This window comes from Myiozetetes cayanensis, unplaced genomic scaffold (genome assembly GCF_022539395.1).
Source record: "Myiozetetes cayanensis isolate MyiCay16 unplaced genomic scaffold, myiCay2020 scf10, whole genome shotgun sequence".
Classification (NCBI taxonomy): domain Eukaryota; kingdom Metazoa; phylum Chordata; class Aves; order Passeriformes; family Tyrannidae; genus Myiozetetes; species Myiozetetes cayanensis.
In genome coordinates, this window is record NW_026086605.1 from 21668683 (window position 1) to 21691685 (window position 23003).

General features: G+C 37.7%; 1 protein-coding gene across 3 annotated transcripts in view; it reads left to right on the forward strand.

Moving 5' to 3' along the window:
• VCL (vinculin) overlaps positions 1 to 23003 on the forward strand; it is a 60138-nt gene that overhangs the window by 33261 nt on the left and 3874 nt on the right. The window contains exons 7-20 of one of the 3 annotated variants that reach the window (XM_050336266.1): positions 3946 to 4036; positions 4670 to 4817; positions 7126 to 7279; positions 8263 to 8438; positions 9377 to 9567; positions 12184 to 12383; positions 12877 to 13005; positions 14038 to 14187; positions 14751 to 14859; positions 15835 to 16137; positions 16700 to 16824; positions 17142 to 17327; positions 20253 to 20462; positions 22664 to 22867. In XM_050336266.1, coding sequence (XP_050192223.1) covers positions 3946 to 4036; positions 4670 to 4817; positions 7126 to 7279; positions 8263 to 8438; positions 9377 to 9567; positions 12184 to 12383; positions 12877 to 13005; positions 14038 to 14187; positions 14751 to 14859; positions 15835 to 16137; positions 16700 to 16824; positions 17142 to 17327; positions 20253 to 20462; positions 22664 to 22867 — 2376 coding nt within the window. Of the gene's footprint in view, positions 1 to 3945; positions 4037 to 4669; positions 4818 to 7125; positions 7280 to 8262; positions 8439 to 9376; positions 9568 to 12183; positions 12384 to 12876; positions 13006 to 14037; positions 14188 to 14750; positions 14860 to 15834; positions 16138 to 16699; positions 16825 to 17141; positions 17328 to 20119; positions 20694 to 22663; positions 22868 to 23003 lie in introns of those variants that run through there. The other 2 variants (XM_050336275.1, XM_050336280.1) reach the window with 2 other exon arrangements.

A 23003-nucleotide genomic window follows, 5' to 3' on the forward strand; every position in this document is an offset into this window, starting at 1 on the left:
CTTTAAGAAAACACTTGATATATTAGCAGTATTTCCTAATGGAAAATACTGGTCATTATGCCTAATGTGTAAATATGTCATGTGGACTAGTATAATAAAAGTATCATTATGTTCTGAATTGAGAACTTCTTAATTGTATTTTGGTTTTGAATTAAGGTACACTGATTTGGAACTGTAACACTGGGCATTAACCAAACAGTTAGGACAAAGCATTTGAATTGAAAGATGCAGTAGGATGAAGAAGCAGGAACTAGTTTGCTTCTGGTCACCTGTCACAGACCTTATCCTGTATTTGCATATATATCTAATAGTTGACTTACTCATTATTTTCCTGGAAGGGAGATATAGGAGCTATTTAATTGCAGTTGAGGTTACTGTTTCATGCATTTTGCAGCTGGTGGTCAAGGCAAAGATACTTTCCCCATGTATTTGTGGAGCAAAGTAAGGTGTTTGCATCTGCACAGCCTTGAATTTTTAGCTGTGTGGTAAAGCTATTGTTGATGTTGGAGTTTATTTTATGCTTATTATTCTATTTTGAGTTGTTTATACATTGAAGTATCACAGTCTATCTGGAGACACTGTAGAATGAACAAGGTATGGAGCCAGAGTTGTAGGAGAGGTTTTTGTAAACTATTTTGTTGGTCTTCTAGACTCTGGAATGCACGTTACTCTTACTGGATTGCAATAATCTCTACTTGCACCAACACTGCATTTTTTAGAATAGTAATGCTGCTTTAGAATTGAAATACCATTCTAAAATAAAATCTTGGAAAAAAAAATTCTATATTTCTTTCATTCAAAGCTTTGCACCTTTTTTCATTGAATTGTTCATTTTACAGAGGTTTTTCTCTTGAATATTCTTAGTGTTAATTTTTAAATAAATTTTGAAGTAATACTCAATACAAACATCTATTTCCATAGAAATGGAAGGAGTTAAAAGTTGTAAGAAGCTGAGAAGTATCTGGTATCTTGCAGGATTGAACCCTGAATGGTGACTAAGCTCTTTGTCCTGCCAGGACAGGAGGCTGGCTTTGCTATTTCCTTCAACATTGCCTTCTTTGGTAATGAAATGCAGATATCCTTAGACTAGACCACTTTATTGAGTCAGAGGTTGTGCCTTACATTCAGTCGGATTTATTTTGCTCTTTTTCAAAGCAGAGCCAATACCACCTGCTCCATGAATAAACTCAACATTCTTGGTAGTAGTGGCAGAAATGATGCATAAAAGTATCTTGAAGAAGGGCTTATTTGCTTTAGGAACTACTTTGAAAAAAAGCCAACTTGCTCTTTTTCCTTCAGACAATGTTGCCTTAGTTGTTTAACTTGATTAACTCAAGTTTTTTATCTCTTCTGAAAAGGTAATAGTGCTGCTTTTGTTAATGAAATCCTTTTGCCAACAGGAGAACTGCAGGGAGATGAGAGAATGAATCAATTTTTACTGATAAAACAACTTTTTTGCAGGCTAGCTGCAGGATTGTTTTTTCCTTATTTGCAAATGATATTCCTCTGGCAAATCCCAAAAGAGTTAAATTTTAAACAAAATTTGCTCTGTAAGAAGAAACAAGGTATTTAAACAGGTACAGAAATCAGGGCAATCCAAGATACTTTTAAGCAGTAAGATTTTGGGCAAGTTGCTGGGGTTTGTTTAAGCAGAGTATTAAGCAGAGTATTTCTGCTTCTGTCTTCCTGCTTAGTAGCCTGAATTGGTGGACAAGTCCAGACCTTTTCCTTTGCCAAGTATCTGACACCAGACACAGCTCTGGCAGAAACAGCAGTGCAGTATCAACAAACCTAGTTAATAATGCATTCTAATTTTCTGTTTGCATTACTCATCTTATTGCAACAAAAACTCCTCATGAGATTAAAGTTAAGAGGGATTCCTTGAGCTGTGAAGGTGGGAAATTAGTGCTCTAAGATCAATTGTCTTGGAACACTTCAACTGCTACACCAGGATCTCTCCAGATTTTTTTTTTAAACAGGGAAAGGGGACAATTTGCAAATGTGAGTACAGAGGCACACAGGATAGCAAGAGTTCCACTGCAGAGCAATCCAGTTATAAAGCCTTCATATGACAGGGCAGGGGATCCTGTTACTGCTTGGGTAGTTCTAGCAGTTATCAAATCATGAGGGTAAAATCTAAAATATTCATGATTTTTTCCTCAGATATAAGACTTAGATTCAGAGGCTTCTGAATCATTTTGCTGAAACTGCAACTCTGCAGGCAGCTGAGACAACACAAAAGCCTGTGTGAGTGAAAAGGGAGGGGCAAAGACAGTTTTCCCAACACTCCTTTTCTCAGCCCACACCTATCATCTCATCAACACAATAAGCAACATCTGTTGCCTTTTTAAAAATTCAGTGGGTTCTTTGTTTCAGATTGTTTCTGGGTAGACGGGCTTGCAGTAGACTATTCATTTCAAAGTCAAGTGGCTTCAGCCCATGTATACAACATCAGCAAACTGTAACACCTACTTTAATAGGTAGTAAGGTTTCTATAAACATTTGAAAACTTAGTGAATATTTACTTGTCTCTGGCCATACAGTAAATGCACAATTCTCAAACTATAGAGAAGATGACTTTTTTAAAAGAATGTGCCCACCTCCCACCACTTAGCTGCATATCCTACCTTTTTGAAGTTTTTTCAAACAGGTCCCAACTAAGATTTGAGATCCAGTTTCTAGATTTGAGAACCGATCATCCAGCTGAAAATAATTCTGCTTTTGGTGCTCTCTCTCAGGCTGTGATTCAAGAGCCTTTAAAAATATTCAGCAGTGTCGCAGGACATTTTAGGAAGTTGGTTGCTGACTTATATTATAGCACCTTATGAATAGCTGACAGACTAACATGCCTGAATAAAAATGTCAAAATGTTTACAGTGTTGTGTTTTTGAGACTAAGCATACAGAAGGAACAACAGAAACGTGGTATTTCTGTAGTGTTGTCAGGATGCCACATGCATACCAGATACCGATCATTGATGCTTGTAGGTGGCTCTTCATAAGAATTGGACACGGGCAGTCAAATTTGGATAATAAGGCAAGAGCCAGGCTTCTTTTTGTCATCTGTATACTGATCATAGGATGTTAAATACATTTCAAATTATTTCAATGGCATGTGTGGTAAAAAACTATTTTGGCTTTTTTCCCAACTTTTTACTTAAGGTACTTGTTTCTATTTTCATTGTCCTTCTGTTTGTGTAAGCTGGAAAACTTGTGGCCTCTAGTGGAGAGATAGCACACGAACAATAAGCAGAGTCTGTGGAGAAATCAGAACTGGGTGGTTTTATCTCCTGGAGTCAGGTGTTGGATAATAGTGGCAGAATAGTGAAAGAAGCAGCAGCTTTGATGCTTCTGTCAGAGAGTTCAGAGTTTAAAACAACCACATGTAAATACATGTGTTTCTCTCTGAAGACATTAAACTCCATATCTGAGAATTTCAGAAAGTAGCTGGTAATCTTTTTTTTTGCAAACAGCAATTGTTTGACTTAAAGCAGCAGAACAGGTGAAAAATGCAAATGTGCAGGCTCTTACACTGAAGTAAGTAGTAAAATTCACTGCCCAGTTTCCATTTCTGAAAGGTTTACTCTAATTACATAACTTTTCTATGTACCCTGATGTACAGCAAGGAAAAATGAGAACTAACTCCAAGATGTGTGCTTATTAGAGCTCCATATTTAGAAATTAAAACACTAGTAAATGAAGGAATAGAAAAGTCACTAAAATTGCATGCTTATTTTCTGCATTTTGAGTGAAATGAAAACATCTGTCCTAATTGGAAAGGAGTGATTATGATCTGCTAGTTTGAAAATGTGTTTTGAGCTGCTTATACGAATGTGTTTCTCTGAGTAGACTCTGCTTTATAGAATCTGTCTGCTTTGGTTGTGTTGATTATTTGTACATTGGTGTTTTTTTGAGATTCATTTTGGTGGTTTCTTTTTTTGTAAAGGACACTGAAGCCATGAAAAGAGCATTAGCCTTAATAGATTCAAAGATGAATCAGGCAAAAGGTTGGCTGAGAGATCCAAATGCACCTCCAGGTAATATTAAAAAAAAAGACAGCATAGAGAATTTTCATTTTTTAAAGTCTTAATATTTCTGTTGTTTAAGGCAAAATTGTCTTTAAGCACTGTTAAACTATACATAGTGGATCATTCTGAAGCAGCCTGTATTTATTCCTTTATTGAATAGTACTTAATTGCAGTTGTTGGTAATGTTTAAAATCCCTCCTTTTTTTTTTTTAATTTTCAAATTTGTGTAAATTTAGATTTGCCTAACAGAGTTTCTTTACATGTTTTTCTTTCAGTCTTGATGTTAAATTTTTAACACGAAAATCTGCCATAAATACTCGAATTGCAATCATCTTTACTTACAGAAGAAGTTTGCCTTTGTATGTGTCTTTAAAGTAAATAAAGCTGCATAGAGGCTTTTCCATTTGGGCTTTGAAAGACCTTATCGGAATGACTTCCCCTGAAATCAAAGCCAAATAATACAGTTGTAAAAGTTGGATGTGAATTGTTGGGTTTTGGTGTCTATCTCATCGTTTTTCAATGAATGTGTTTTCACGGCTGAACCCAACGCAGTTGATGTGTTGTGCCGTGATGACTTCAGTAGTTTACTCATACATGTCAAGGAATGGCTTGTTTGTTGCACTAACTGACTCTGCATCTTAGGGGATGCTGGTGAGCAAGCAATAAGGCAGATCCTTGATGAAGCTGGAAAAGCAGGAGAACTGTGTGCAGGCAAAGAACGCAGAGAGATTCTGGGAACCTGCAAAACTCTGGGGCAGATGACTGACCAGCTGGCTGACCTGCGAGCTAGGTGAATCTGTTACTTCGAATGGACAGTTCTCCAGTACTATTGAAATGTTTTTTCTGAACTTGCAGTTGTGTCACTTCCTAATCTGTATTTTGCCTTTTTTACTTCAATCTCTTCTGAATAGTATGTTTTAGTAAGGGAAATAAAGTGATGATCAGAATTGCTCAGATAATTCAGAGTCTGCGTAATATCAGACCAATAACCTTCCTCCAAAGTAGGCAGAAATGAAGTTTTAAACTCTACTGTTAAGTCTGTCCTCTGAAGAGGGTATACCCCAGTTACTGTAAGACACTTGAACGTTCTAGTCTTTAGGTGTTCATTGGGATGTTAGACCACATGTAGTAGTTGTTTTATCAGTCACTGATAAATTCTGCTACACTTCATGTGTCTTCGTTGTGTAGAGTTTTATTTAACCAGAGCCTTTTTACAGTTTTCTGCTTCCTCATTAGAAATTGTTTTTTCTTTCAAAATGGTGGTTTTGAATTTCATGGGTTTTGGTTTTAGGCAATAGATGAATCTCTTTAAATTTACTATATTTTTTTATACTGGGTACTATGACCATTTGTTCTTTTGCCAGAAAATAGGAAGTCTGATATTCCTTTGTGAAGGCATAATGACAGTGAGCTAAGAAATAACTCTTCCATGTAGTTTGATCACTATAACCCAATTTCATTTGAGTGTAAGGAATTTTTCAGCTGCTTATCAACGTAGTAAATTGTTAAACTAGAATGCTCTAAGATTGGTTTCTTTATTTTGTTGTAACACTCCTCCCCACCCTGCAAAAATACCACACCCAGAAAGCTATTCACTGTGATCTATTAAGGATACAGGTAATAGTTTAATGGTATCATATTTCTCCTTAATGAATGTTTCTAACTGTTTGAAAAAACAGAACTCAGGAGTGTTTTATTTAAAATAAAATTAAAAAAATAATTAGAAAAAAGGTTTAAGGCCCCAGTGAAGTGCAGGAAGTGAGCAAATGCAAAGTATTCGGAGAGCTGTGTTTTGAATCACTTCAAGAATGAGAATTTCCTGCTATTACTTTAAATCCATAGACTGCTCAGCTCTGAAATGTTGCAATGATGTGTACACAAGCTTGAAATAGTTTCCAGGAAGAGTTGTTAGTTTGCTATATAAAAGCTAAAAAGGCCAAAATTCAGAAATACAGCTTAGATTGTCATTGAAGTGATGTGTATTAGCTGTAATAGTGGTAGTGGATAAGAAGCTGGTTTTAGTTTATCTTCTTTTGCATTCTCAGCTGATTGCCCTGAGAGAATTGAAGATGTGCTTTGCATCAGTGTTTTTGCACAGTGTTAGAAAATAGGCAAAACTCTTATTCTTCTTGTAAAGCAGTGGCTGGTGTCAGCTTTGTATGATGTACAATTTTTAAAGGTAAAGGAAGAGATAGGATTTAGATTTGCTAACAAATGAATTAGTTTATATACTGGTTTAATATGTAAATAACTTCAACTCAGTCTGTGAAAAATAAAGTATAAAGAAAGGTATCTTGAAACTCTGGCCTGACAGTGTAAATACACATCAGCATCTCAACAACTTGTCATCCTTCCACTTACTTTAGTCTTTTAAAGTTAGGACTTTGATTAAATTAACACGCTAACAAAGCTTTCCAGTAGCCAGCTGATTTTGGAAGAGTTTCTTTTTGCATGAGATTTCTCATGCAAACAAACACACTGAGGCATATGGATCTAAGTAATCTTTCTATCCAACTTCTAACTCCTAAGCATTTGAACAAACAGCGGCAGTGCTGTAAATTGTTTTCTACAGCCCAGTAAATTTGTCTTGCTAACATGCTTCTCAGCATTTTAAGATCTCTTACCAATAGCCTGTAACCCTTAATCTACTTTGTCAACATGATTGAGGCAGCTAAGATATTTTATTTTCACTTGCTGATTTGCTGTCTTCAGTTAGGTGTGGGGAGACATAACTGCTGCAGATTCTGGCCCTTTACCACAGTCTATAAATGAGGAGATAAGAGGCTTTGTCCTGTGTACTTTAATGCAACTATATCCATAAATAGCCTTACTTTGTGACACTTAAAAAATGTTTATTCTTCTGAGGATGCTAAATGTCACATTCTGAAATAGGAAAAATAAACTTAGTTTTTATCTCTTCTTGTCGTGTTATTCCTCAGTTATCTTTTGTTTTGTTAGGGGGGAAAAATCTGATTAAATACTGTATCTCTTGCAATAATTGCTGTGAGTGCTCATAAGCAGTTTTTGTTGCCTCTTCACTAGAAAAGAGCTTTTTTCAGTCCTGAGCTGAATCTGTGTGCTCTTTTTGTCTCGGGCAGAGGACAGGGTGGCACACCCATGGCCATGCAGAAAGCACAGCAGGTGTCCCAAGGTCTGGACTTGCTCACCGCAAAAGTGGAGAATGCAGCCCGCAAGCTGGAGGCCATGACAAACTCTAAGCAGGCAATTGCTAAGAAGATTGATGCTGCTCAGGTACCACCAGGGATTTAATAACTACTTCAGAACGTGATGATGTTACTGCTGTTAGAGCTGTTATCCTGAACTACTAGAGTTGTTTCCAAAACAAAACTTGATTGGAATAACATGTAAGGAGTACTCGTTTTAACAACAAAAAATCTTAAATTCAGTAATTTACAGCGTGCTGTGAGTTTTGCTACAGTTCATGACCTTTTTGGATAACTTTTTGGGCATTACTAAAAATTAGTACATTAAAATGATGGAACATGCTAAATTTGCATATAAACTAATCTTATTAAAGAATAGAGTAGAGGAGTTTCAGACTGCACAGACTTATGGATAAAACTAGAGCCCTTTCTTTGGGTTCTGTTTAGAGAGTGGAATCTAGGATTTAGAACTCAATATTCATGACAAAAGTGAAAAATGTTAATGAAACTGCATTTTCTTTTAATTGATCCTTTATTTTTGTGACTTAATAGCCCTCATTGGTCAGTCTGTTACCCAGTGATGACTATGATGGTCATTAAACAAACATGTTATATATACCTTATCTAAAGGTATGTGTATATAATTATCAATATATAAAGTTACATTAATATTACATATTTATCAAATGAAATGCTGATGGAACACTTTAGGAAGAGCTCTGTAAAGTGTGCCCCAGTGGGCTCAAGAGCATCTGTTTTCCTTTTTTTCTGAAAGCCAGATTATCAGTCTGTAAAGGCACTAGTTAAATTTTATTTCTGAAAATATTGCTGGCAAATGTTGAGGGGAGAGAGCAAATATAAAGTCTTTGGGTAGATCTTATCTTGATTGATGTCTTTTTCAAAACAGAACTATCAGACAGAGTAACTTCATGGTATCTAATAAACAGAAATTGCTTTTGAGAAGTATTTTCTCTTAAATAAAATTTTGAAAGCCATATTTTTTTTTTAAAAGCATCTATAGAAATAATATTATTGTTTGTCTTCATCTGTACATGACTTCTTTGTATTAAGAATTGGCTTGCAGATCCTAACGGGGGCAGTGAAGGAGAAGAACATATCCGAGGAATTATGGCTGAAGCAAGGAAAGTTGCAGAACTATGTGAGGAGCCTAAAGAAAGAGATGATATCCTTCGTTCCTTGGGGGAAATCTCTGCTCTGACAGCCAAGTTGTCAGATCTGCGACGACAGTACGTATTAGTTTCATCACCATTAATTTATTTGAATTATTATCATTTTCTGCTCACAGTGCTGAGCAAGATCAGCATATTGATGATTAATTGGATTAATGACGATTAAAATAAAAGAAAAAGCCTAGCTTGCACTAGCTTCTTCAAAAGAAAAGAAAGAGTAACTGAAGATGTATTATCTAGAAATATTTTCTTTCTTCTGCCCATGGGATATTTGACAAGCAAACTGATGCCAAAAGTGAGCTCATTTGTACTGTCAAAACAACGAGGTAATGTGGAATTTAAGTTTGTTTATACAGGCAGATGTCATCCCTGTTTTTTGTGAAGCAGTTTACTGAATGTCAAGGTGGAATATCTACCACTTCCATCAGTGTTCTAAGCTGTAACTGCAAACTATCTAAAAGACTTTCAGAAATTATAGTTCTGTATCAGTTCTACAAAGAGATGGCTTGAGACTGGAAGAGGAGAAATGGTTACTGTATGAACTGTGATCTTCATCTAAGGCCAGTTGCAATATGGAGATAAATATTTTTCTTGTTTCATTAGTTAGATGCTTTAATTGAGTTTTTCTTGAGCTTTAGCTGCTGCAGGTCCTAATGTGTTACCTCTTGTCAAGTTTATATATAGCCTTCAGCCTGTGGCCTCTTACTTTTCTGCTTGTAATCTGTATGGCATTATTGCAGTTGCTCAAAAGACAGCCATGGATATGGGAAATCAAGCCATACATCAGTTTTGGCAAGCACAGTACTATGCCTTCCCCAGTCTTGGTGCTGTGTTGAACCACAGCAGGGAATTGCTCCTCAGAGTCTCAACTCAAGTGTCAAATTTAACCTTATTTAGAAAGTTGAAGTAACTTTCATTGTGTCTTCCTGCTGAATTTGAGACTATCTATAAATGATCTTTATATGAGTATACTTTTTTTTTTTTTTAATGCTTAGTGGGAAAGGTGACTCTCCTGAGGCCCGTGCATTGGCTAAGCAAATAGCTACATCACTTCAGAATTTACAGTCCAAAACAAACAGGGCTGTGGCAAATACTAGGCCAGTTAAAGCAGCTGTCCATTTGGAGGGCAAGATTGAACAAGCTCAAAGGTGGATAGACAATCCTACAGTTGCTGATCGGGGAGTAGGTAAGTGTTTCCATGTGTTCTTCCCCCAGTTTTACAATTAATTGTGTGGTAAGTAATTTTTGTGGTGGAAACAACTGCTTCTGAGATGCTGAGGATGCGTTGACTCTTTGATGTGGAGACTTGGAGGTTTATAGCCAACTCCTGGCTGTGAAATTAGAGAATCAATCTGACCCGTGATTCTCTTCGTGTTCTAGAAAGAACAACTTTCCTATTCATTCCTAAAGAATAGGAGAACTTGTGCACACACAGACAGACTGCTCCTTGCTCTTATGCAAATATAGTATCTTGAATTTTAATTTATACTTACTTCAGCAAATTGAGTAATTAAGTCCTTCAGAGAAGAGAAAAACATTCATAAACCTGACCTAAAAATATCACTTCTTGTATGGTTTCTGGGTTATCTGAGGAGAATGCTACTAATTAAAGAGAAAGGGGATGTGATAATCCAAGTTTGCTATCACTGAGTATATCACTATGGTTCAGGAGATGCTGTACTGAGAGCTTATTGTAAACCATTTCAGAAATTTCTTGTGTATCTTCTCCTGATGTAAGTAGATGCATGAAGACTGAAAGCTGGATTGAGTATTTTTTTCCAGCTGAGCAGTCCAGCTGATCCCAATGACTTATAAGAAATAGTATAACTGCAAATCTTTAATACCTCTTTCTCACACTTCTCCCCACCTGTCTAGATAACTTTTGTTGTGTGAATAAACCAGTGACAGATTCTTGAACTAAAGGCTGAATGATTGGACACCTGGGAAGTCTAAAGGAAACATTTTAAACTGAATAGTGGGGTTCTATGTTTTGGCACTTTCTGATGAGCATGTTGCATACAGAATGAGATGAACGAGAAGGTGGTAGATAGGTCTCATGAGATATTTTGACAGTGGCTGAAAACCTTCCTAATTTTGATCTTTCTTTTGAACATAATAACCTGTCAGTGGTTGGCTCAAAAAAACCACAAAACCTAAACTTAATTTTTGTTATTTTGAGTTGAAAAGAAACAGGTAACTTAAATCCCCTTTGAAGTCTCTAATGACCTAATAAATCATTAGGCTTGCATGCATACTGGGGGCTGGCTGAAGAATTGAAGTTTCTCAACAGTCAATTTAATCAAATGCTGGAGTAATACATATGACAAATGTGTGTAGAGATGCAAGATGTGGCATGTTCCATAACTTTAATGTTTGTAGTTTAAGAAAGAAAATTCTAGTTGTAACATGATGTCATTGTACGTGTTTTTTTTTTTTTTTTTTCCATTTAAATGTCTTTCACTTGCACTGGCACTTGGCAGGGTATATTAAGAAATATTAAGAATATAAATCAGATATGTTCTCTTTTCAGTCTGGACAGCACTTCTGGTAGAATTTGGCCTAATATTTTCAGTGCTATAATAACTGTAAAATACTTCAGTGTTCTCTGCAGTAGTAGGGACCATGTTACAAATAACCCCATGGGTTTGCTTTTAACCCAGGGCAGCGCTTCAACAGAAGCTGAACTCTGACATAAAATGAAGGCAGAATGTGTATTTTTTTTATATACATGTAAGCCACTTGACTAGTGTTGGCTGCTACAAATATTGACTTGCACTCATATTCTGAATTACCTGAGCTAAGTGATGGCTGAGGTAGTAATAATTGACACATACAAACTAGGCAAGATGTACTGAAATGGTGTGTGAAGCGTACTTGCTTGGCTGCACTTGACTTAGCAAAAGAGTAATTAGAAAACATCTTGGGACATTCCAACAGCACCAAACTTAGCTACTCTAATAAGTTTTCTAAAATGATGGTGGCAGTGCTGAGTGATTCTTGGATAGTTTGGTACCGTGACAACTTCCTAAGTAATTTTGAGCTTGATCACAAAGTTGGATTACATTAGCTTTAAATTATTCTTCAGTAGATCTTTGATGGACTTAATATATGAGTTCTTTTAAAAGAATACTGCTGTTGTATTATTGAAAGAACAGAGAGTTACATTCCTATGAAAAAGCAGGAAGCGTCTTTAAGCAAATGAAGGGAATCACCTATGCTAAAAATGATTTTTTTTTTTTAACAAAAACTTTCAGTTTACTGCAGAGTCTTTGTAAGGTGTTCCCTACCCACTCTGTCCCCTCCAGTCCAGGGTATTTGACACTTCTTACCTGTGGTTTCTGGAATTCTGGGAGGGGACATTCTGCTTTTTTTTTTTTTTTTAATGTTTTCTACTTGGCTTTTCCTCTTGCTTCTGCTGCTCATCTTCTAATGATCTGGGGATGAATTGCAGTACTTGGAATTTGCAAGTGCTTTCTGTTGGAGTTAACAGATCAGTTATGTAGAAATACCTGACAGCTGTCATGGTTAACTTCTGTCAGACCACCCTAGGTGAAGAGGATGCATCTCTAGCCAGACTTGGCTTCAGAAACCGAAGAGAGTTGAATTCCTTGGTGGGTTTGAATTGCAATTACTCAGTGATAAACTGCAGAAGGTCTTTTCCGCCACCTAGAAAGGTGTTCTTAAAAACCCAAGACTTCTGATGTGTACATATATGAATGCAACACTTCATGGTGCATCTGATTTGTCCGTTCAGTATGTTGTTCCGCTGTATGCTGATGCAGGGTGACTTGTTCCCCTGCAGGCCAGGCAGCAATCCGGGGTCTGGTTGCTGAAGGTCGCCGTTTAGCCAACGTCATGATGGGCCCTTACCGGCAAGACCTGCTTGCCAAGTGTGACCGTGTGGACCAGCTGGCTGCTCAGCTCGCTGACCTCGCTGCCAGAGGGGAGGGGGAGTCTCCTCAGGCCAGGGCAATTGCTGCTCAGCTTCAGGACTCACTGAAGGTAACAGTCTGCTCTCGTGCAGGCAAGCACATCATACACTGAAGTACTTGCACTCCTCTGATTAAGTGCTTGTGTGTGTGAGGCATCAATAAAAAGAAAACTGCTCCAGAAAACCTGTTGGGTTAGCTGAGATGTTTAAACCATAAGACCTTGTTATCATGCTGTAGGGGTTAATTCCAAGTGAACAATTTAGTAGGAAAATGGAAGTCTCTTCTAAAAGAAAATAGTGTGCTAGCATTGAAAATTTGAGGGGCAAGATCTCAAATGGTGCTGCTCATAGCTTCTAATGCTGCTTCCAGGAATAGTATGTAAGCTTCGTGTATTTCAAATTATATAAAAGGTAATTAATTGTGATTTTAAGGTTGTTTTATCCTAATATCTGCTATTTGAATAGGCTTTTTTTTTTTTTTTCAAGAGGAGGTTTTATGGAATTTGAATCCCTACAAACTTTTTATCACTATATCATATGCCAATAATTTTCCTGTATTTTAAGGATCTTAAAACACGGATGCAAGAGGCAATGACCCAGGAAGTTTCTGATGTCTTTAGTGACACCACAACTCCTATTAAACTGTTAGCGGTCGCAGCCACTGCTCCCTCTGATGCTCCCAACAGAGATGAGGCAAGTATACCCAGGTGGTCTTTTCCTTCCCATGTGAAGCTTCACTTATTGTTTGATTTTGCCTGAATTGGTATTTTGAAAAATAAACCAGTGTTCTGAAAAATGAACTGGTATTTTTTTTCTCAGGTTTCTCATACATTTTTACTAACTCTGACAGCATAATTATTACTATGCAAATCTCTCTCTGGACTCTTGGAGACTGTGAATTGTATATCCCTGGAAATTCTGTTGTCCCTGACTTCAGTAAATGACACAAATTTCTCCTTGTGATATTGGTATCACATTGCCTTCAGCTGGCTGAAAATTCTTGGGCAAAAACTGCTGACACACTAGTAGTGGATTTTATATCAGCATTACATAAGCTGATTACAATAGTCAAATTCATGCCAGGATTTATCAACAGATTCAACCTGTTCTCTTCCTGGATATTGTTTCCTCTACTTCAAAGCTACTGGCTGCATGTGAAGTATCTAAAACTCTGTGTGTGGCAGCTCTGTTTGTCCCGTTTGTTTTAAACATGACTAAAATGATTGCCAAGGCCTTGGAGAATTCAGCTCTATAACAGGATAGCTTTTTGTCAAAGTATTCTGTTCCTTGAAAGGACTGTGAAAGGAGGGAATGTTTTTTCCAAGATGAAACTTGAATTTTTAGGGTAAACTCCCTTATTTATCTTTAAAATATAGTTACTTTTGGATTATGGGTTTGAAGATAAATCTCTATGAGCTAAAATAGTTTTAACATAGTATTTGTTGCAGCAGTAGACATCAGGAATGATTGAACTTAATACCTCAAAGCTGTAAAGTATATATGTATCCTTAGTTGCCCAACTGAGTTAGTAAAGAAGCAAGTCCAGTAATGTAGAGATAAAAAAAAAATCAAACAAATTCAAAGCTTTTGTGTCCTCTTGCATCCTCTCAGGATAAATTAAGTGTGGATGTTATGAAGGTGTCTCTGACACTTTGAATAAATAGTGAATTCTGTTAGGAAGGTTTGGGCCTTTTTTGTTAATGTGTTTTCTCTTCTGACAACTAGGTGTTTGATGAAAGAGCAGCAAACTTTGAAAACCATGCTGCTAAACTGGGAGCTACAGCAGAAAAAGCAGCTGCAGTTGGAACTGCAAATAAAACTACTGTGGAGGGCATTCAGGCAACGGTGAAATCAGCAAGAGAACTTACCCCACAGGTTGGCTTCCTTGGTCTGGAAGGGCTGTTACAGGGCTGGGGATGATTCCTGTGCAATTTTCCGTATGCTTCTCCTCTTGATGTCGATACCAGCGTGGAACATAGCACTGACACTCTTAAAAGGGGAATGGCAAATATATTTATATACATGATACCAAGTAGAACAAAATGATGAAATTACATGTCTTACTCTTCAACTTTTGACAGAAGTGTCTATGACTTAAAATGATTTTGAGGCTTAGTAAAATACATAAGTGGAAAAAAAAGGCTCTAGCATGCACTTCCACCTAAAATTTTGGTAGTGTAATAAATATTGTACTTTAGTGCTTTCAAGAGTTGTTCATAAGATATATTAGTATGTAGCTGATGTTCTAGAAAAAAGTATTTGTGCCAACAAATTCCAGTGTATTACAGATCTCCAAGCAGCTTGATGTTGCACCAGAATTTATGAACTAGTATTTCAAATGAGGAGCTACACATCCAGTCCTGAAAAAGCAAATGCATTTTCAAGAATATGTGTGATGTTGATATATACTGATAATTAAAAATGTTTTCCATTGGCAGGTAGTATCAGCTGCTCGTATCCTCCTAAGAAATCCTGGGAATCAAGCTGCTTATGAACATTTTGAGACCATGAAAAACCAATGGATTGATAATGTAGAAAAAATGACAGGTAAAGTAAGAATTTTTGTTGAAGATCCTACCTGTGGCTAACTAGCTTGTATAGATTTTTCTCCATTCTGTTTGGATTGATGAAACATGCATAAGAGTAATGACTGATTAAAAATAAGTGGGAATGTGCTCTCTGACTTAAGGAATATGTCTATGTTACAGCATATGCAAAATAGCTTCTTATGTGTTACTACTGAGCTGAGGGGAGCAAATACCCCTTTAGTTCTTTTGTAAGAAAACCAGAATACCATTACTTTTTACTGCAATTGCTCTTCTAGCAATATATCACTGTGACAGCTTAAGGTTTTTTCTGCATAATCTTGGCATGTTGAAATAGGACAGATAAGTGAGGGTAAGAAAACATGTTCAGAATGTTGTTACAGCTTGATGAATGTAGTGAGTAAAGCAAAGCTGCTGATCTGTTGAATCTTGCTGAGACACTGAAATGTTTCAGTCCTTCCCAAGTGCAGGTCCTTTGCACTGATCTACTAAACACCTGACTGTATGCTACCTCCTTCTCCATCCCAATGATTAAACTGTGGGTATTGTAAATCTTACTGCTTTGTCACTGCATCACCGGTATGTAAAAGCACAGCAGAGGGATATTTCCTTTTGAATGAATGGGAGAGGTACAGAAAGTACTGAATATGCTTAGGGAAATTTGGTGGGAGGAAGGAATCTCTGCTGCATATGCTGTGTAAGCCATTTCTTGACTGAAACAACATTCCATGGTAGACGAGTAAGAGCTTGGGATGTGATTAGCAAGCTTCACCATGGCTGCTGTGACAGGGGTACCACATATCCAGAAGTGTAACTGCAGTGATACATTCAGTCTAATTTCCATGTCCTCTTCTGCTCTTCCCCACACCCCAATTTTAAAATACTTACTTTTTTAGTTGTGAACTGCCTATGGAATACCAAATATTCCTTTCCACAGATGACACTAGAATACTGATGTGTTTAAATTTTATTTCAGGGTTGGTGGATGAAGCCATTGACACTAAATCTCTGTTGGATGCATCAGAAGAGGCTATTAAGAAAGATCTTGATAAGTGTAAAGTTGCAATGGCCAACATGCAGCCTCAGATGCTGGTAGCTGGTGCCACCAGCATTGCAAGACGAGCAAACCGCATCCTGCTGGTGGCAAAGAGGGAGGTGGAAAATTCCGAAGACCCTAAATTTCGGGAGGCTGTTAAAGCAGCCTCTGATGAGCTAAGCAAAACTATATCACCCATGGTAATGGATGCTAAAGCTGTGGCAGGAAACATTTCTGATCCTGGTAAGGATTCAGGCAGCCAATTTAAAATGTGCTTTTTACTGACTGAACATGATGTGAACTAGTGCTCATTTTTTCTTATACAGCTGTGTATCCTCTTTTATGCAAATATTGTATACATTTCAATCTCACAGAATGATGAAATCAAGGTCACACCACTAACTGCTGAATCCTGCTGTTTTGAAATGCAGTCAAAGGCATATTCAAGGGAAAATGGATTCATTCTTTTAGTTTGATATGTGATTTCATAATCATAATTAGAAGTATTTGTTACTAGTTTTAAGTAGTACTACTTTATATGAGAAAATTTAACATAATTTCTTTGATTCTAAAAGTTGTTCAGGGAATTACTTTGGCTATTGATAGTGACTATTACTCATCCTATTTTATGCATGTTGTGTACGACACTAACATTTCACATGTGCAAGTCCACTGTAAGCAATTTGGTAGTCTTTAAACACACATATAAGTGTACTTGGAAGAGTACATTATAGAAGTAATTTTTGGAGGTAGTGTTCTGAATATTACCAAATGCTATTAAATTGCTACTGGGCTTTTTGTTCAGGTTTGCAGAAGAGTTTCTTGGATTCTGGATACAGAATTCTGGGAGCTGTGGCCAAAGTGAGAGAAGCCTTCCAGCCTCAGGAACCAGATTTTCCCCCCCCTCCTCCTGACCTTGAGCACCTTCATGTAAGTGCAGCATAGTTTGTAGTAAAATACACAGTTGTTGTGTGGATTACACACCAAAATTACTTCAGTATATTTATATTCCTTAGAAATAAAAGGTATTGTCAGGCCAGCCATGCGTACAAGTAGCCTTAAGCCTAAAAAAATATCAATCTAGCTTTCAAAAGAATAGATTAAAACACGGTATTTTCTTTAACAGGACGCACTTGAAAAACTGGAAAAAGGTTTGAGTCCAGACAATCATGCCTTGCCATGACACCATCCTTTACTCAATCCATGTACTGTTGCCTTGCACTGAGTAAGATTTTTGCCTTCCTTAGCTGACTGATGAGCTTGCTCCTCCAAAACCACCACTTCCAGAAGGTGAGGTTCCCCCACCCAGACCACCACCACCTGAAGAAAAGGATGAAGAGTTCCCAGAGCAGAAGGCAGGAGAAGCAATTAATCAGCCCATGATGATGGCTGCCAGACAGCTGCACGATGAAGCCCGGAAATGGTCTAGTAAGGTAGGAAGTTGTTGTGTTGTGCACTAAAAGGGTTGTCTTCTGGTTTTAGTATCTGTGTGTTTCGTCCAAATTCACTTGTATTATGACAGGGTCTTCCATAGACCAAACAGTAAAAATACTGCAGTAGGAGGAATTAGAAACCCTTTCAAGTTCAAAGTGAACCAGGGTCAACTGTTCTAATACTTAGAATTGCTAGAATGCTTTTTTAACATACCCCTGGGAACACAGATGTGCCTTGTATGCTAAACTGTTTGTGATCCTTGCTGCTACTATTGCCTAGAGAGCCACTAGTACTTATGCCTGTGTAGGCTGACAAGCTGATTGCTGTATTTAAGTGACTTTGAAAAGTCTGTATGGATGTTGCCGATGCCAGCTGCAGGAATCATGGTTTGTCTTAATTCTGGAAGAAGCTGCAAGTTACTTTGCAGTTAATCCGGTGCATTTATGATGGGAAAAGTGACCATATGTTAGTGGCCTGGTCTCATTCTTTTTTTTTTTTAGTGGGCCACATTTGCTATCAAGGCTGAAATCCCTAATTTCCTTACCATTTCAGTGCTATGACAAAGTAGTGTGAATTCATCAGTCTCGCAAATGCTAATATCTTTTTTTTTATTTTTCTCTCTTCCCCGCTCCCCAAAGAGGTACATTTTTTCTCTGACAGAAGCTGAGTAAGAACTTCTGAGATTTAGGCTTCTGCAAGTGTAAATTAAAGAGTCAGAACTCAGCTTATAAAACTTCCTTTTTTTTTCTCCACCAAATTAGATGGTGAGTGAGGAGATAAACTTGAATAGTTTACAGAATCAACTTCAGTGATTTGGCCTTAAGGAACATCTATTTTGGAAGTACAGATAAAATACAAAAGTTCTGCAAATCTCTTTGGGTGTCTCTCCCCCAAAATTAAAAGCTCTATTTCCCCCATACTTCTGGATATAGCAAACATAATTTATGTTACTGAAGGGACAGTCCTGGAACGTCTTGTTCATCTCAGAAGGTTCTGAGGTTAAAAGCCTTAATTTCAGCTTCCTAAAAGTGTTTTGATGTTGGAATCCCAGAATGGGTAACTTACAATACAGAGTAGGTAATAGAATGCTTTTACCATACAAATACTAAATTTCCTATATATATATATATATATTATATGCATTCTAAATTAAGTAGTGCAACTGTTAAAATATTTATCAAAGCCAATAAGAAGAACTTAAAACTCTTTGCTGATTATGAAAGAGATCTAAGCTCAGTGACTTTAGATTATAAACCAGTATTTTCATTGCTGTTTCTCTAATTTGAGACCAACAAACTAGTAAGTTAAAGCAGCAATTGTCCTTCTAAATCTTTTTTAGCAGTACCATTTTAGCAATAGAAGTTCAGTTATTCTGACAGTGTTTTGGGGGAATAAGTTTTAAAAACACTTCTGTAGTCTCTGAAGTCACTTTGTTGGGTGGAAGAAGGATTGATGGACAGTGCTGATGAGGAATGTGGGTTAAACATGGAAAGAAATATAAAGTCTTCTCTCCATACTAAATCACAGCAGACTGTGTGTCAACTGTCTTTTGCTGAATTACTTTAGTCTACTAAGGTAAGGTACTTCACCTGTAGTAAAGTGCGTGGGGGTGAACAAGTAATTAGTCTTTAAAAAATGCTGCTAACATTTGTCACTCTTGTAAGAATTAAAATCTATTTCTTTTTTCTCCTTCTTTACAAAAACTTCTCTTCACTGAGTGGCTTTCTGGGCTTTCATGTTCTCCATTTCGATCATGGAGCACAAACCAAACCATGTCTATTGCTTTAGTTTTCCCTGTCTTTCCCCCTGCTTTGGATAAATCATAGAATGTGGGATATTTTCATTAGTTTATGACTTAAATATAAGCTGCTTTTGAAGGTGAGTTGATTTGGCCTTATGTAAAAGTTACACTTCTAAAACTTCTGTGTTTTCGTTGGTGTGGATGGGTTTTTTTCAATAAAAGACCATATCTTAAGCAAAACACAGTTGAAATGCTCAGTTTTTTGTAAGGATACCTTGACTTTTATCACACTTGACTTTAGTTGAAGAAATAGTTTGTAAAGTTGTAGGCTATTGTTGTATTTAAATGCTGCTGTGTTATTAATGCCTATGTTGTTATACCATTCACCTCTTCCTTGATCTACCCTAACACAATATATTTGCTTGAATCCTCTTTCTTTTTTTTTGAAGGTAACAGATACAACATATTGTGGCAAAACAGTGTCATATGTTTTATAATCCTCTTATTCTACTAATTCTGTTTCAGTCTTTTTTAAGAACTGTTATATTCATGGTATTCATAACATCCAGTATCACCTCCTCTTTTCATAACCCAGTTTTGCTCTTTTACATGTCCTCTGTGATACGTCAGTGCTCACTTCTACAGCATTTCCCATCCCATCTCTTTTTTTTACTCTACAACGAGCAGTGTCAGTGGTTTTCCTGTGCTCCTGCTGCTGTCTCCTCTTATCACATATATGAACAGGTTTCCATACAAAGCTTTCTCTGTGCACAAAACCCACAGTCATCAGCTGCTGTGCCTGCTTCTGTGCAGTCAGAACAGCTTTCATTGAAAGAGAAAATCTATTCATTTCACCATTGTCTTGCCAGAAAAATGTTGTTCTGTGAGTCAGCCTCTGTCTGTAGAAGCTGTGTGCTCAGATGAAAAATGTTCCTGCATATTTGAATTGCAAGTTCTTAATATTTCTGGTATCTGTGATTCACAGGTGCAATGTTTGTTTCTTTCTGCTAATCTTATATTCGTTCCCCTTCTCCCCTGACCTGATCCTAGAGCTGCCTTGTCAGATCCTGAGAGGCCAAGAGGATGTTTTGGTCACTAAAACTGCTCAGTTTGTGCTCTTCTACCAAATTCTGCTTCTTGTACTAACTGTCCCATTTCTCCACCCTTGCTGCCACCTGCAAAGCCTGATGTGACTGTGATTAATGAAGCGGCTGAGGCTGGTGTAGATATAGATGAGGAGGATGATGCAGATGTTGAATTCACTCTCCCCTATGACACTGAAGATGATTACGAGCCTGAGCTGCTGTTAATGCCAACCAATCAGCCCGTTAACCAGCCCATTCTGGCTGCTGCTCAGTCTCTGCATCGAGAAGCAACCAAGTGGTCTAGTAAGGTACTCCTGAGTCCCGGGGACTGATCCGCGTGCATCCAGCCATTTGGAACGTGACACATTTGCATCACTCTTGATCCCTGCCGGGTCCTGCCATTCTGAATGAATAAGTGTGTCTGCACTTCATTTTAAGGACTGAGAGTGGCTTCACAAATTTGCTAGATCTGTTTGTCAGTGCCGGATTGAAGCTTGATTTGGGTCACTTATTAATATTCAAATGCTTCCTCTCCTTTTGCATCTGCCTGGTCTTCTTTGTTATTGCAGTCTTCAAATTATAACAGGGGTTGTCTTTCCTCCCCTCTTCCTGTTCTTTTTTCCATTCATTTGGCCTACCTGGGAAGCCACGGTTGATGGTTTCTTAATGACTTCCGGATACAGCAGAGTACACAGCATTCAAGAAGTCATTTCAGGTGTCTATTGTGCTTTGCCTCCATTGATGCCTTCAATTACAATACCTTCCAACAAGGAATGGCTTTGTGTGGCAGTGTTCATGGAAGAGGACTGACTGACTGCTGGCTTGCACTGGGCTGTATGGCAAATGCTGGTCTTGAGAGAGTTCTCTAATGAAGAAGCTGCACTGAATGCTGTTAGCTCCTGAATTGAGATCGTGTCTATATGAAACCAGTGGAAATCTAACATGAGGTTCAGACATTCACAAGTAGCCTGTCTCTTCTGTCTTAAGCACAAATGTTTGCAAGACTGGGCACTTATCACATAGCATGCTGCAAAAAAATAAGGTTGGTGACCCGTAACTAACAAAAGTTAGGGGTGTGTGTATATGTACATGTGTGTGTTTACACAGACAGATATACTGAACTATTTTAATAAAAAGGGCTTTAAAAATGTTCTTGTCCTTTTCAGATTCTGATGCTTGGATAACTTGTTAGAGGGCTTCGTAAATGACACTGGTCCTAATTTCTTGATCCTTCTACGTGAAAACATGGAAAAGTTTTGTGTTATGTCATTTGCATCCTAACTGGTTATACTAGCAAACTGTTTAGCTCATAGGTCACGGTAATGAATAGTTCAGCTTTTTGTGTCATCACCTGTATCTGCAAAATGTCTGGGATATCTTCTTAAATTTGCTCATAGTGAGTCATGGAAGTGTGTGCACAGGGTTGAGAATACATTTGCTAAGTTGGGTTCTCTCTGTGTATTCTTTGCTCTGAACTTTGGCCATTAATTATGGAATAACACCAAGGAAAGAGTGTGCTAATACATAAACTCACTCTGGTAATATTTCATCCACACAGTAGGAATGCTTCAAGGCACCAGACAGTTCACTTTTGACTAACAACTTTCTACAAAGGGGAATAATATAAATATACTAAATATACTGACAGACTACTAACAATTGATCAGCTAGGTCTGCTTTCCCTGGCACTAGGTTTCTCTCTGGAACAGTGTCTAAGAAATGGTTTTGCCTTGGTCACAATTCATATTTCAAATATTTCTCATATGTATTTCTGTGACTGTAATTTTTGATGAACAAGAAATTTGGATTTTAAACGTAAGAAATATCGGTAGATTATCTTTTGAACTACCATGTTCTTCTCTCCTGGAAGCTTTATTTTAAAGGGGGAGATTTTATCAGAAAGGAAGACTTATTTTCAAGGAATAACTTTTTTTAAAAGTAATAGTTGCATCTCATTTCCACATTACCTCTGACAAAAGTTTTGTATGTCGGATTCTCTTCCGTTTATCCTTCAGCATTACAGCAGCATAGCTTATGCTTTAACAACTTCAGTTTCACGTGCCACTGAAAATTTTATGCTCAACTGTTATGACTACAACTATTTAACTTAATCAGTGCTATTTGGTTTATCAGGCTCTTTAGCACATTTTTTAACTTTAAAAAGTGGGGTTTTGGGGAAATTTGGAATTTCAGATGCTAATAACATGCTTTATTTTAAAATCTAGTCAGCAGAGCAGTAACTCTCATTCCATGGACAAACTAACGCTTTACAACTTCTTTTTCAGTTTTGAAGCGAACTTTCCCCCTCAGTGTTAGGAACAAAGACATCAGAATTGTGTAATTAGTACAGACCTTCCCTGTTCCTTGAAGAAACCTCCTCTGTGTTCACAAATGGTTCTTCCATCCTTAACTTCTTCCAAGTGCTGCCACCAAAATGTAGGCTGCCGTTTCAGTGGTGGCTTCTGGAAGCCTCTGCCCTGCCCTGACGCTGCCCTGTTGTTGTGCGCAGGGCAACGACATCATCGCGGCTGCGAAGCGGATGGCGCTGCTCATGGCGGAGATGTCGCGCCTGGTGAGAGGCGGCAGCGGCAACAAGCGGGCACTCATCCAGTGCGCCAAGGATATCGCCAAGGCTTCCGACGAGGTCACGCGGCTGGCCAAGGAGGTGGCGAAGCAGTGCACGGACAAGCGCATCAGAACAAACCTCCTGCAGGTAACAGGTTCACCTGTAAATGCCTCAGGTGGTTCTTTTGTTGTTCCTCTCGCAGTGCGGGTGAGCACAGGAGTGGTGCCAGTAAATCATGATATCTTTTTGGCTTGTAAAGTTCTGTCAAGTTCTGGGTCTACTT